At 45.0% G+C, this 15447-nt stretch overlaps 1 protein-coding gene across 1 annotated transcript; it reads right to left on the bottom strand.

Moving 5' to 3' along the window:
- Positions 1–3211: 3211 nt before the first annotated feature.
- LOC144328553 (phospholipase A2 inhibitor gamma subunit B-like) lies at positions 3212–13849 on the bottom strand. Its single transcript, XM_077932513.1, has 5 exons — positions 13828–13849; positions 12491–12613; positions 9616–9768; positions 4318–4464; positions 3212–3417 (listed from the first exon to the last, which is right to left on the bottom strand). Exons 1-5 carry the CDS (start codon positions 13847–13849, stop codon positions 3212–3214), a joined length of 651 nt encoding a protein of 216 aa, XP_077788639.1.
- Positions 13850–15447: the final 1598 nt, after the last annotated feature.

Genomic DNA, 15447 nt, shown 5'->3' with positions numbered 1-15447 from the left:
GAAACATGGTTTCACAATTTCTTTCTAAAATCGCCAAGCTGTTCATTTGGCTGAGGAAGGGAAGCCAAAGGAGAATGCAAATTGGGAAACTCTGGAGGCCTTGAGTAATCTATACCAGGAGTGGGGAACCGCTGACCTGGGGGCCAAATGCAGCCACTGCATGCCCCTCCACAGGGCCTATTGGGGGGGGGGTAGTACATAGTTCTTCTGTTTGGGATCACAAGGGGGACATCAGAAAATGTTTGCCTATATTGTGTGAAGACTAGCATTTATATTTTTTTAAGACTACATAGAATGCCACGAGGCCTCTTCCTCCGTCTGCTTCCTCATCTGCTAACATGCCCCTGCCTACTTCTCCCCATGGATCTAGAGACGTGGCGCTGAGGTCCTGGTAAAAGATAGCGTGAGTGCTCAGGGTGAGAGGTGAATGAGAAGGTGGACTTTCCTTGCCTCTCCTGCGGGTGATGTGCTCCGCCTTCTGAGGGGACTGCCACCCACCTGTGAAGTGTGGGATATTTACCATGCAACCAAACCAACAGTGCATGTTTGCTAGATAGGCAAATGACAGGAGCTGAAGCCCTCTGAGTTTCTTCCTGTCAGTTTTCAAGAATGAACTCTCACTGTTATGTACTGAGTTGAGTATGATCCAAAATAAAGCAGTCTGATTGGTCCTAGAACAATAGGAACCAGAATGCAGCAGTCTGTTTGGTCCGCAGGAGCCACCCAATCCAGCTCCAGGTGGAAGTGAATCCGCAACCTGATTGGCCTACAGGAGAATCCCGGAATGTATATAAAGCAGACAGTTGGGGGGAACTTCCAGTCCTCGCTACTATGAGTTCAGGATGAGGTAGTGGTGGGAGAAGGCAGGAACTCCCAGACCTTCGTGGCCCAGGACCCAGTGTATGCAAAGAATTTGCAGGCAGGCCCGGGTCACTGGCCCCGTGTCGTACGAGGTGCTAACAGAGGGGGGGGGGACAATGCTGGCACTTCTACTGCAACCAGCTATGGCAACGATTCCTGGGAGAAAACCAGGAGGAGGACAGGTCAGAGGGGTCCCAAGGGAACAGTGGGACAGTGAGGCCCTTAGAGCAGGAGGGGTTGCAGGGAAGGCAGAATCAGTAAATACAGAGAGGACCCGCGAGGCTGAAAGGACACCGGAACCAGAGCCATGACTGAGCGAGCCGGTTGCGCCAGACCAAATGTCCCCATCACAGCCAGCATCCTCGGAACATGAGCCAGAACCCAAACCCCAGACCAGGAAACACCCTAGGCTGCAACGCATACATAGGTGGCTAGCATACGTTGAGGACTATGAATGCAACCTCCCGGGCAGTACTGGAACTTAGAGGGGAGGGGTGTTATGTACTGAGTTGAATAGGATCCAAAATAAAGCAGTCTGATTGGTCCTAGAACAATAGGATTCAGAATGCAGCAGTCTGATTGGTCCACAGGAGCCACCCAATCCAGCTCCAGGTGATAGTGAATCCACAACCTGATAGGCCTACAGGTGAATCCCGGAATAAGCCAATCATGTGGGGCCCATTGTGTAAATAATGTATATAAGGCAGACAGTTGGGGGGAACTTCCAGTCCTCGCTACTATGAGCTGAATAAAGAGCATGAAATCCACACTCGACTCCAAGTATATTTCACCCACTGTGCCCCATTTTGTTGAGGGTTTGGGCACTTTGCTCTCTCATCATTCTTCCAGCAATGTAGAACCATCTGTTTGTCTGAGCTCCAAAGCTCAGACTCCATCATAAGCTTGACCAAAGTATGTCTTTGTAACTGGATCACCATTTTAAGCCCCTCTGGACAAAGCTGCTGTATCGGTTACTCTTCAACAAGTATTCTGAATGAGTATATGTTATCTTTACCTTTTTCAAGCAAGAATCTGTGTGATTATTGTTTTAGGGGGGGGGGGGAGGAAAGACTTTTTAAGCAGCAAAGGGATACACTCTGCTGAACTTACAAACATGAGGGAGGGAGGATAATATCTAAAAACTACAACTTTTCCAAGCATCAATACACATCTCTACTTGAAGGGCAGCAGGTGATGGCCTGACGTGATGTCATACCATCATGTTGTGCTTGTGTGTGGTGGGCACCCACATACTGGGGCTCAGGTTGATGCCTCTGGTCACAGGTGTCTCCTCCTCCTCCTGCAACAGGCTACTCCCCATCTCCTCCCCCCCCAAAAAAAAACCCCTAGGAAGGGCATGAAAGGGGTAGAGGTGAGATCAGCTGCACACAGCTTCAGTCACGGAAAAAGCCCTGGAGAGGAGACTTAGACAGATGCGAGGTGTTTGGGGATCTTTCGTCTTGGTAACCGATTTCATGGAGTAAAACCCACAGGAAATGAGCTGTTGTATTCATTCGGCCTGGCACTCTGTGAAAATTGTGTTTTTACTAAGAAAGAGTTAACTCAAACTTTCGTGGAACCAGAAGAAACCCCCGAGTCCCCCTAAAAAATGGAGGCAAAGCTTGCTGGCTCTCTTTAACAGTGAGACCAAATTGTCTGCCTCAACATTCAGTCTGAGCTGTTACATGACTGAAATGTGTCCCAGTATAGGACTGTCATTGATTAATCTCCCCCAGGAACTTCAAAATGACACTTTAAGAAGTATCTGAATTTGTGCAAGAGGGACAGGCCACAACAAAAGTAAATACCTTAGAATATTTACATGATTTTGCAGAAGAGAATATGCTGTACTCATTGATTGATTCTTAAAGAAATTACTGAAGTATTAGCTTTGGTGGGGGTTGCGCAGCACATCTGCTGTGGCACTCCCCATTTTACCTCTAGTGGCGAAATGAGATAGACCACTCTTGACAGCAAGGCAGCCCAAAGGCTGCCATTCTCCTCTGGTAGGGACTTTATCTTCCTTCCATTTCTTTTTTCTCCCCATTTTACCTTAAGTGGAGAAATGGGATGCACCACCCAAAGTCGACTAAAATTCATTGATTAAAATTGGACCTGAAAGTCCGGCCAGGGATTTCACCCCTGCCCGCTGCCAAAGCTATCTCACATCTCCAAGCACTATTATTTTGCCCAACAAATGTTGCTTTTGGTAAAATGATACAACACACATGATTTGCCATATATATTTATTTTGGACATGATTCAATGACCTCATTTGTGCATGAAAGTCAAATACAGCCTGTCTTTCAGGAGGAGCTTCTAGACTTCTGGAAAGAAAGCCTGGGAGTCCTCAGGCTGAGACCACCCCTGCTTCAACCACTAGGCCGTCATAAATGGTGGTGTCTTCTGTGGAATCCTCGTCCATTGCTTCAGTGCACTCAAATTGAGTGATCTCAATTCCTAATGATTCAAGATCAGTCTCCAGCAATCCCTCATAGTAGTCACACAAACTAGCTGTTCCACAGCCTCGGATAGCGCCCATCAGGCTGCTTCCCCCTGTTGGGAAAAAGACACATATATTTTTGGAATCCAAAACCCTCTCCCTCAAAATGAAGGGTGGGCAACCTATTTCAGCCCAAGAGCCTTTTTCCAGTCTGGGTGACCTTCTGGGAGGTCCACATGCCAATGGAAACATATGTAGAATTCACCTTTACACGGCAGTCTATTTTATACATACATTCAAACACCCCTCTCTGTTCTCCCTCCTGGTTAAGAAGAGTTCAGGGGCAACAATCCAGCCAGGCCAAAGCATACAGGTAGGCTATGAAGTGGGGCTTGTGAGGGGCGTGGCCTAGGGAGAGGAGGTGTGGCTAAGTAGGATCTGAAGGGCCAGAGAGAAAGAGTCCAAGAGGAATGCCTTTGCCCCCTGGGCCTGTGGGTCTCCATCCTGCCCCCCCTCCAATTTAAAGTGCAAATTTTAAGATGTATTTTTATTGAACAAAATCTATATATTGCTTGATTGCAGTAAAAACTGCTAGGGGTTTACAAGAAATATTTATATTAGCAATAAAAGCAGTTAAAACTATTAAAACATTTTAAACTCATTGGAATGAACAGCAAAAGGGAATTGAGAATGTGCCTATCTGAATGGGCTTTTAAGGTGTTGCTGGGGAAAAAATTGATTCCAGACAAGAACCGCAGAAATCACTAGCCCCTTCCCTGTATTCTCCTCCTCCTCCCACATCCCTGCACACACATCCCTCCTCCTTGGGCTCCTGCCCATCCCAGACACTCTGTGAGGGCAACGTGGGTCTCCTAATAACTTTCAGCACCCTTAATAAACAAAGTATCCTAGCATCCTTTAGAGGAAGCCATGACTGCTCAAAGTGGCATGATACTGCTTTAACTGCCTAGTACAGATGGGGCTCTAGCTGCACTCCATCATACAAGACTCACCGAACTTCATGCGACCCCCAATGTAGAAGCATTGATCCTCCTCATTTCTGCAGCTGATGGTCTTCAAGCCCTCACATTTGTCTGACAAGATGTTGATGCAACTCGGGCACTTCAGCCCATTGGGCTCCCTCGTCTCACTCTCAGGCACTGGAAAACAATCACCACACCAACATTGCAGTTAGTCAATGTATTTCTTTTGCAGATGCAAACCACAACTTGCTGTATGTGAGGGGTAGGAATTGTACTCCTTCCAAGATGGATGCCTACTACCTTCCAGCACTTCAGCCATGCTCCATTCATTCAGGGCTACATTAATGCATGGTGCAAGAGATTTCTGACTGGGGCCACATTCACAGCATACATTTCAAGCACAGGGATACCACTTTAAGCAACTGAGCTTAGCACTAAGCAGCATTGGGGGACATTCTGAGAGACAAAATGGCAGCCACAGATGCACACAAACAATGATAAAATTCTACAAAATGGCCCTCTTCCTTAGAGCGGGAAAGAGAAAGAAAGCTCTTAGTAGTTTTATCCTTAAAAAACACTTCTGGGAAAACATGTGCTTAGTTTTGGTAAAATCATGATTTCACCTAAGGAAAAATGCCAGCTAATAAGAGCTATTGTGTGGGGTTTGTTTGTTGATCCATAGGTCTGTGAGGGGAATAGGGGTTTTCCAATTAACTCTCAACACCCTTAAAAATTTAACACTCCCAGAATTCTTTGTTCTAGTGTTGTTATAGTTTTTACAATAAAAGCTTACACCAGGGTGGGACTTCCGGGTTAGCGCCATCGTCAAGCTCCAGAGGGAATCTGCTCAGCAGGGGTCGGGTCCTCCCGCGCCGGCGACACGGGGACCCTTAAAAACCACGGGCCTGGAAGCCCGTGGACTTGGTGACTCGGCGGGCACCGTTTGTGCCCCCCGACCCGCGAAGGAGCCTTTTTAAAGGCTACGGAACGGGGGACAGGGAGCGGCGTGGTGCTGAGAGTCCTCTGCTTCCCCTGCTGACTGAAGCCGCATGCCATGGATGGAGAGCGCTGACTTCTTCCTTTGAACATTTGGATTAAAAGCAACAGCCCGTGAGTAATACGGAAATTGGACTTAAAAGGAAAATTTTCTATTTTTAATTTGGCATGATCGGGGAAGGCGCAAAGAGGAAGTCCATCTCCCCGCCTTGTAAACAATTTAAAGCAAGGACTAGACAACTAAGGTTGAGAGAATATTCTTTTCTTTATTGGACAAAAGGTATTAATTTCACGATTGGAAAGTACAAGTAATTTTGCTGGAGGATAAGAGTTGATTTTGAGAGCTGAAGTGCAACCCCCCGGGAACCGGGAGTGATCCGCGAGAGAGCCTGGTGAAGAGATACAGAAGATTTTGACAGCTGTCAAAGTAGCTGTCAAAGTTGGGGAATAAAAAGAGAACATTGTTTCTGGTGCCTTTGCTGGCTAGATTTGATACAATTTGAATATAAATTGTTGAAAACAAGGAAACAAGTTAGTTTGACTTTTGGGTTGGAACTGGAAGGATATTAAGTAACCATAATCCCTCTAGAGGGGGTTTTGGGACATTACAAGAATGGCTGTAAGTGGAAAAATACTCATTGAGTTGAACAGGACTTTTTATCTCCCGGGAAAGCTTCAAGAACAAAGCAATATTTTGACTACAGGAGTTTCTACACTGAAGGAGATAGTAAACATATCTATTGAAAATGGAAGGGACTTGACTCAAGTTTCTGTTCCTGAACAAAAAGCCCCTGTAGTGGAACTAGAAGTTTTTGCAGCTGAGCAGGAAAAGAAACCTGAGAAATGTGATGAAAGGGAACAAGAGATATATGATGATCTGGAAGGGAATGATGGAGGAGTCACATCGTCACAGAAGATTAAGGAAGGCCAAAGGCCTGTCAGGAAGGACATAAAGGAAAACAAGAATTGGATCATGAAAATTTGGTTTGAATTGGACAATGAAGATTGGAGAGATCTCCTGATGTGGAGATCTGAAGACCTATGGATTATAAATTTGAGCAAGATGGAAGTTGGAGCACTTGGGACATTCAGACTTAAAAGGATTAAGAAACAAGATTTGAGTTCCACTTTTAAATATAGAGGTCTGGATGGAAGAAAAATGAACATTTTTGAGATAGAGCTTCTCCGAGACTTGGTGCTTGATATAAAGGACTACCAAAAAAACCGGCAAAGAGGAACTGAGAGAGAATTAAGGGCCTCGGATGTGAGGTCTCCAGGCTGATAGCAGATAGACAGATGGACATTGGGGATCAAAACCGGGAAAGGGGGGTTGGAGTTTGGGAATCCAAAGGATGTACAATTATATTTTGAACTTTTCTTCTTTCTTTCTTTTGTTTTGTTACGTGTATAAAAAAAGGGAATTCGTGGAAGGGAATTGGGGTCGACCTTAGGAAAAGATCTTAATGCTTAAAGATTGTGGATTATAAAGGGAAAGTGGCTATATAAAATGAACTAAATTGAATAATGGGCTAAATACAATAAGGTCAAAAACTTGGGATAAGAACTTGTTGAACGAAACAAATGGAAATGGAATACAAGAAGGGGAGGTGTGGGGAAGTCCTGGAAAGATGTTATTGAAAGTAAGGTTTAAATGTAAAGGTTTTCTTTTTTCTTTTTCTTTTTTCTTTTCTGGATTTTTTTGGAAATTTCAATAAATATGATATTAACAAAGCTTACACCAGGGTGTTGAGAATACTAAGGCGAACCACAAAATGGTGCCTCCTCCCACCAAGGAAGGAGGGGTGAGTGAAGATCTACATCAGGAACAAGGGAATGTGAACATATACACCAGGAACAAGGGTGGGAGGAGACCAGAGTTCAAATCTGTACTTGAGCCACAAAACTTGCTGGGTGACCTGGGGCCAGATACTGCCCCTTAGCCTGACTTATTTCACATGGGTGTTTGAGGCTAAAATGGTGAGCAGGAGAGCCAGAAATGCCACCTCAAGCTCTTTGAAGGAAAGAGTAGGGTTGTAAATATCAGAAGCTGCTGCAGGAGAGGGACTGTGAGTAACATCATGTGAGGAATGTTTCTAGGACTAAGGTAGAACTGTGAAGCTTCCTTGTAATATTTGCTCATGAATGCTGCATGCTGTTAAAATAATCTTGTTACTGATACATGGTTTTTGGTTTTGTTCTATCTGCAGTTTTTCTTTTACTATGCTATGTTGTTAAATAATGCGAATATCCTCTTAGAAAGCACTGCTCTGTTGGCGAAGGCAGGAGCCCATGTTGCGGATATTTGTAGAAGGCCTGGCCAATCCAGAGGTATCCTACTGCCTTCGCACTTGCTGGATCATCACCTTGTCATGGTGAGTGGGTTTGAACGCTATCAAAAACGATCTTGTGAAGCTCCTTTCAGAAGTCTCTGATGGTAATAATGAGTGACTCTCAACCCCCCAAATAAAGCTCACCAAAAACCAGCAGGCTGCTATTATAAGTGCTTATGCACCAACACTGGATGCCAATGAAGGCATTAAAGAAAAATTTTGCTCTCAGCTGGATACCGTCTATCAGAAACACCTAAGGAAAAATAAAATCATCCTCCTGGGTGATTTTAATGCAGGAGTTGGGCAAGATCTCGATCTGTGGACTGGCACTATTGGCAAAGAAGGAATTGGCAACAGGAACCAGAACGGAATCTTACTTTTGACGATACGTGCAGTGCACAACCTTGTTATTACCAACACACTCTTTCAACAGAAAAATAAATATAAAACTTCATGGAGGCATCCTTGGTCAAACCACTGGCACCTCTTAGACTATGTCATTGTCTGTGCTAAAGATCGCCATGATGTGGTCCTTACCAGAGCTATGACAAGTGCCGACAACTGCTGGACAGATCAGCAACTAATACACTCCACAATGGCTATCATGATTATACCTCAACGCTGGCTTCAAGGAAGGAAACCAAGGCGCAAAATGAACACTCAAGCCCTTCAAGATCCCGTTAAGCAGGATTGCTTCCAAACGACTCTTAAGGAGCCTGTTAACAAACTACTGAATACCAAGGAACACCAGGACTGGTGTGCTGTTATTCCAATCTTCCTCTGCACCTGAGGGTCTCAGTTTGCAATTCATGGTAGCTGACTAAACTAGGCTCCAGCTCAGCACAGCTTCCAGCTTTGGGGTTCTTGGTTCAAATCCCAACTCTAGCTTCTGTCCCTAGTTTGAAAAGGATGGTGATACAGGCCTGCATCAGCAGCTGGTGTATGCCAGGGGCCTAGCCGGGGCTTACAGTTTGAACCTTCGTATTAACTGTTTTCATTGAGGGCCACATTTCCTTCAGGGCAAGCTTCTCAGGGCCACATGCCAGGCAGGGCCTGTTGCGAAAGTGAGTGGAGCAACAAATGTATTTTTTAAAAAACCTTTTATTCTTTGCAGCACCTTTGCATTCCCTTTGTGTAGATAGTGTTCCTCTATAGCTGAGTAATTAGGTGGCACTGGAGTCCATTGAATTGACTATATCTTTCTTAGCATTTGCTTTAACCTGAAGATATTAATTCCTTGAATGCAAAGAAATCAGTTCCTTCCCATACAAGAAGGGCAGGGGCCTGTCCCACTCAAAATATCTCTACAAATGCAAATGCATCAAAGAAAATGGCTCACTCTAGGTCTGGGGGCTAGAACTCTGGGAAACCAATGAAACCAGTGAAGTGTAGTGGTTAGGGGGCTGGACTAGAATCTAGGAGACCAGGGTTCAAATTCCACTGTAGCCATGACACTTGCTGAGTGGCCTGGGGCAGGAACCATCTCTCAGCTTAACCTATTTAACTGCATATTTTGAGGCTAAAATGGTGAGCGGGAGCTAAAGCGTTTTGGAGGAAAGCAGGGGATGCAAATACCAGAAGCTGCTGTAGGAGAGGAACTGTGAGTAAAATTACGGGAGGGGTGTTTCTAGGACTAAGGTAAAACTGTGATGCTCCCTTGTAATTTTTGCTAATAGATGCTGCATGTTGTTCAAGTAATCTTCTTATTGGGATTTTGAGTTTTATTCTATTAGTTCCCACCACCCCCATACTATGGCTCCAATGCTTCCCTTCTGGTTCCCTCTGTCAGTGGCTCCTCCCTGTCCCACCAGTCTGAATCAGATTTGGAATCTTCTTTCCTATTTTTACCCTCAGGCACCTCCTGGAGCAACTGGCTGCCACCACTCCTCCTTGTCTAGCCAGTCCCTGACATCAGGATACTGCCCAAAACTTGTTTGTCTTTCTTTGACCTCTCTCATTGCTTGAGTTTTGTGAGATCATCTTTCCTGATGATGATACTTACTTTCAGGAGGTCCGCTGTTGCACATATCTGTCTTGCAGCAGGAGATCTTGCTCTGGATGTACATTGATGAGGTTATGGAGGAACTGGCATAGTCTGCATCGCACAACTCTGTATTGATGCAGGACTTGATAACCATTTTTGACCCCAAAATTGCTATAAAAGAAAAAATTGGAAAAGGAAATAACTAGACCTGGAGATAGGGCTGGCCCACCCATGAGACTCCTGCCCACCTAGCAGTTTGAAAGCACATCAAAGTGCAATTATATAAATAGGTACCACTCCGGTGGGAAGGTAAACGGCGTTTCTGTGTGCTGCTCTGGTACGCCAGAAGCGGCTTAGTCATGATGGCACATGACCCGGAATCTGTACGCCGGCTCCCTCGGCCAATAAAGCGAGTTGAGCGCTGCAACCCCAGAGTCAGTCACAACTGGACCTAATGGTCAGGGGTCCCTTTACCTTTATGTGGCAGGATCCACAGGGGCATGCGATGTGACCACCAATAAAAGCATCGCCTGATGCTGCTGCCTTTGAAGCTGTGGTGTGATCCTTGGAGGCAAGATCTGCCACCTCCTCGTCAGTTCATCTCCCCCATTTGAGCCACCCCATGTCCCTGTTGTTCGTTGCAGGGACCTTGGAGCTTCTTCCTTTTTCTTTTTTAATATGTTTATTAAAATTTCTTTTTTCCTTTATAACAACCAAATAAAATTTCCTCATCACATATATCTATGCTCACATTGAGCATTGACTTCCTCCCGTCCCCCTCCCTGACTTCCACATGCAATCACTTTTATCTTCTCATGTCTAAATCACCCTGTTTACTTTATCTCCATACTTAAAAGAACTACTTCTAATATTTATATCCAGGTATCAAATCATAACCTAACAAAATATTTTAAATCAATCCTGTAAATGTTTTAAAAAGTTTGTAATGTTCATTCATATATTGTACAAATTTACTCCAGTCCTTTTCAAACACTTGTTTCGCTGGTTTCGGATTTCGCTGGTTTCTTTTGGGGAATTTTTTCACCTATTATCCCTAATAAAAAAGCCTCTAGTTTTTTTACTAAAAATATTTTTGAAAATCTTTTTCAGTTCATTATATATCACATCCCAGTAGGCTTTGATCTTAGGATGCATCCACCACATTTGAAAGAAGTTCCCTTCCCTCTCCTTACATTTTCAACATACCTTATCTTGAATTCTATACATTTAAGCAAATACCACCTCAGAGTTCCTTTCTGAGGCTCCCTCCGCCTCGCTGGTGCCCGTGCAGGCACACTGCCTCTTTCCTTGTGGGGTGGTCATTCGCAAAGCGCAGGCTGCAAAGCCACCCTACCTATCCCTTGCAGGGCTGCCTGCACTGCTTGGCTGCCTTCGACTGGCAGAGTGGGCTCTGTCTTTCCTCCTGTGCTGAAAAAGGCAGCCAGGTGGCAGCCAAGGCTGTCTCTGCCTGGAGCCTGCACTCCACCCAGGCTCTTGCAGCTGGGGAAGGAGAGCACTTTAACTGAGTCCCCGCCCCACTACTGGCTCATGTGAGCCAGTGGTCATTTGTGGTTTTTGCAAAATTGCTTGGCTGAGGCGAGGGTAGCGGTGTGCTCTTAACCCAAGCGGTTTAAGGAGGGAGGGAGGGAGGGAGGGAGTAATAACCTTTATAAGCCTCGTCATGCAGCTTCTTTCTCCCACTTCTGGTATGAGAGACAGACCATGATGGTGATTTCACTTAGCGATATATCTTTCATGAAACTGCCACCCCTCCTGAGTCCCTCTGCCTCCAGCTCCAGGCTGCAGCTTGTTTTGTTTTTCCTTAGCGTGCTGGGTGCTGGAGGCAGAGGGACTCAGGATAGGTGGGGTGTCCCCTACCGATTTATTGCTGAGTGAATCTGTCATCACGGTCTGCCCCTCATACCCGTCCTGGGGTGATATAGCAATAAATCGCCCAGGCCTAATCTTCAGTCACTCTTTCTTCCAGGTCTGCGGGGTGGGGAGCATTTTATGGTTTGCCTCAGGTTTCCAGTTGTGTTGAGCAGGCCCTGCTTGGAGCAGAAAGAGATTTCTCCAGTTTTATCTATTTGTTGAATGTGAGTCAGGAATGGAGAACATTTGGCCCTCCAGAGGTTTCTACCACCCTTCTCCTTCTTGAATGGGATCAGTTCAGGAGGTTTCATGGGAAGTTCATTTCTCCACATTTTCACATCAGTTTCCAACCCCCCCCCCCATCAACATTTCGTGTGAATGTTATTTTCACTCTTAGGCCCTATCTGCAGGGTCATATTGATTTAAGCAGTCATGGTTTCCCCCATGGGGGTGGGGGGATGTTTGTTGACCATATTGGCTGTGAATCCTGGCGGACTAGCTCTCTGCCTTGCAGGTCATTTTTCACTTGGCCTGGGAGATGGGAACCTGGCAGACTGACTCCAACTACAAAAGCTGAGGCTGCTGAACGGAAACTTGGGTTGGGGTATTGTTTGGCTTGTTTTGTTGCTGTTACTGATATCCATCTTTTCTATCTTTATTTTTAGCTCTTCTTATGAATTAGGCGACTGTTCCTTGATTTTGTTTTAGTTTCTTATATACACACTTTACCCTAGTATGTGCATTTGTCTATTGATTACATGGTTGGACAAGTGAATTGCAAAAATGGGAGAAGGGCAGATTCTGAAGGATGGCTTTGTTTTGCTCTGCCAATTGAGTAAATGCACCTTTAAATATGAACTGACTTGAATTTCTTCCCTGCTCCTACAGGAAATGCAGAACCTAGAACACTACTTTATGAAAAGTCATGTTCCATGGCTTGGGGCGAAGATATGGCCTTAGAAAATGAGTCAGGGGGTTTACGTTTTGGTGCTCAAAGAGGTTGAAAGTTCTTCTCACTTACACAGTTTGCCTACTCCAAGGGCAGACATGCAGGACTGATCACTGGAATCGTCACACTCCTCAGTAGTGGCGTTTTTGCAATCTTTTCCTTCATTCCAACAAGACTCACATGTCAGAGATGCCACTGCAGACAGGGGGAAAATGGGTTTGGAAAACTTTAGTAACTGTGCAGGAGGACTAGGTCTGCGTCAAGGTACATGAACACAACACTTTCTGCTACAAACTCAATCTTGCGAGAGGCAGCAAGGGCCACCGACTTGGATAGCTTCAAAAGTGGACTAGATGCATACATGGTTACCATCCTCAATTGATACATTTTTTCTGCAACATTGGAGGCACTATTTGTCTGAATACTAGTTACTGGAAACCACAGAAAATGAGCTGTTGCACTCAGATCTTTCTTACGGGATTCCCATAGGACCCATGGCAAGAACAAGAGGCTAGACTAGATGGATCATTGTTCAGCTACATAATGCTTTCTATATATGTTCCCTCTGTAGTTCTTAAACTCTGAATGGGGGTGGGAAATGAATAGACCAGAGAATGATTGTCCAAGATGGCTCCTGCAGTCTGAGGGAGAGGACCAGTAGAGAAGGTGTGGGGAAACCTTTAACCCTCCTGAAGTTGTTGTACTACAACTCCCATCAGCACCAGCAAACATGACAGACTCTGGTAAGCACATCTGGTACCCCTGGGACCTGACTCCACTCAGAGATTGGGGTGGTGTGTAACACCAGCAAACTAAAAGATTGCATGGGGTGGGGGCAGGATAATTCCACTCCGAAATAAAAGGTTAACAACTTGGGTTGGCCCTTTGGTCAGCCCCCATGGTTTTTCTCTTCATCAAATCTGGCCCTCTTTGATAAATTTTGCACACCACTGCTTTAAATTTAAGCTAGGATTCTGGTTTATTGAAGAGTGAACTACTGCCTCTTTTGCTCCCCCAATGTACTTGGGGATGCCACACCTCTGTATGCATTTGGTAAAATTTGATATTGAGAACAAAGTTTCAGGAGGAAAGGGTAGAATTTATGTGGATGATGAGGTAAGCAAACAGGAAAAAATTTCAAGAAACATACTCTTTGTTGTAGATGAAACCTAGGATTCTGGTTTATCCAAGAGTGGGCAACTGCTCCCATTGCTCCCCCAATGGACTCCGGGATACTGCACCTCTCAGTATGTATTTGGTTAAATAAGAACAAATATTTGGAACAAACTATCCTGATTGAAGATCCCTTGTAGCTTGACCATATGCTTTATTCCTCTCCCTTTCAAAGGAAGCACAAGTCCTTGTTCCTTTCTTCTCCTGCTTTAATGGCTGACCCACCCCCCACTTACCATAATTCCTTCCTGGAAACATGATGAACAGCCCAGCAGCTGTGGTTCTGCTCACCTGGATTCAGAAGGGTCAAGAGAAGGCAGGAGATCAGCAGTGTGTTCAACATTTCTGAGAACTGAAGAGCCAAGAAGCAGTTCGAGAACAGCATGGAACTGAGTTTGAGAACAAGCAAGGAACTGAGGCTTAGTTGAAGGAATTTGTAGAGGAATGCAAGAAGCACTTTGCCAGCACCCAGGAACAATGGATTCAGGGCAGTGCAACAAATTGCTAGAATTCTAATTGTGCTATACCATAATATAAAGCACAGTGTTGAAAAGCAATTAAATCTCTTCCCCCTTCCAATAACTCCAAGGACACGTCCTTCCTAATCTGTGCCAGCCTCAATTTCTCAATCCTGCATGTGGGGAAACGAGTTCCATCAGGTTACAGCACTGAAATTGGATTAGGCTTCAGGAAGCCAAGGCAGTATCCCTGACAGCATGTGGGGAAACAAGTCCCATCAGGTTACAGCACTGAAATTGGATTAGGTTTCTGGAAGCCAAGGCGGTTTCCCTGACAGCATGAACTTTTTTGAAAGGGGGACAAATGTCTGTCAACAGTTTCCTTTTTGGTACAGTAATAAAATGCACTCAGATCCCCTCACTCCCATTAAATTCAGTTGCATTTGCGGTAAATCAATCTCTTTCCCCTTCCAAGAGCTCCAAGGACATGTCCCTCCTTTAACCTGTGGCACCCTCAATTTCACCACCCAGGAAGTGAAGCCCCATCAGGTTACACCATAATCCATACCTCAGCAGTGAAATTGGATTAGATTTCCAGAAGTCCAGGCAATTTTGCCAGATTTCTCTGATAGTCAGAATCACAAATTTATTTATTTTTGGTAAGTGTCTTTCCAGTTTCCTTTGTTGTACAGTAATAAAATGCACAGTGACTCACAATCTAGATTTCCTCTGTCCGACAAGTGGTGCCCCGTGTGAGGCTGAATAAAAGAATACGTCTGAGGCTGAATAAAAGAAAACCGTGTGAGGCAACTTAAAGAAAACAGTCTGAGGCAGACTAAGAGGATTTTAAAAGAAAACCGTGTGAGGTTTTCCGATCCATGCAAAGGATATCATCGGCTCACCACGCAAGGGTTGCAAGCGCAAATCATCTTAAAAAGATCCTAGTGAGTTCGATCTCTTTTTTCTATCTTGATTTTAGAAAAATGGGCAGCTCTTTGTCTACTCCCCAACAGAAATTTTTAAAAGACTTAAAATTTCTCCTCTCCTCCAACAAATTGGAAGTTCCGGAGGGTGATTTGATACAGCTCATTCTGGCCATCGAAGAGCATTCCCCCTGGTTTCCTGCAGATGGAACTTGGGAATTAAAACTTTGGGACAAGATTGGGGCACATTTTCATGGGCACCCCAGCATTGGTCTTCGGATTCTAAATGCATGGTGCAAGGTTCCTTACGCCATGGGCTCTTTATCACCAAAAAATATCTCCCTGGCTGCATTGCCAATACAACCTCCAGCTTCCTTAGTCCAGCCTGCTGTGTTAGAGTCTGTTCCGATACTTGCCTTACCAGCACCTCCAGACCCCAAACCTCCGGACTACAGTTCCTCACCAGAGGACCCAA

This window comes from Podarcis muralis, chromosome 7, assembly GCF_964188315.1.
Source record: "Podarcis muralis chromosome 7, rPodMur119.hap1.1, whole genome shotgun sequence".
In the NCBI taxonomy this organism is placed as follows: Eukaryota; Metazoa; Chordata; class Lepidosauria; order Squamata; family Lacertidae; genus Podarcis; species Podarcis muralis.
The sequence above is the reverse complement of the archived record's forward strand: the minus strand, read 5'-3'. Positions and strand labels throughout refer to the sequence as shown.

Coding starts and splice junctions, on each gene's coding strand:
- LOC144328553 (XM_077932513.1), bottom strand. CDS start 13,849: ATGTTTCCAGGAAGGAATTATG. Junction 12,614..13,827: donor GTTTCCAGGAAGGAATTATG/GTAAGTGGGGGG, acceptor CCCTGTCTGCAG/TGGCATCTCTGACATGTGAG. Junction 4,465..9,615: donor CAACAGCGGACCTCCTGAAA/GTAAGTATCATC, acceptor ATTGTTTTCCAG/TGCCTGAGAGTGAGACGAGG.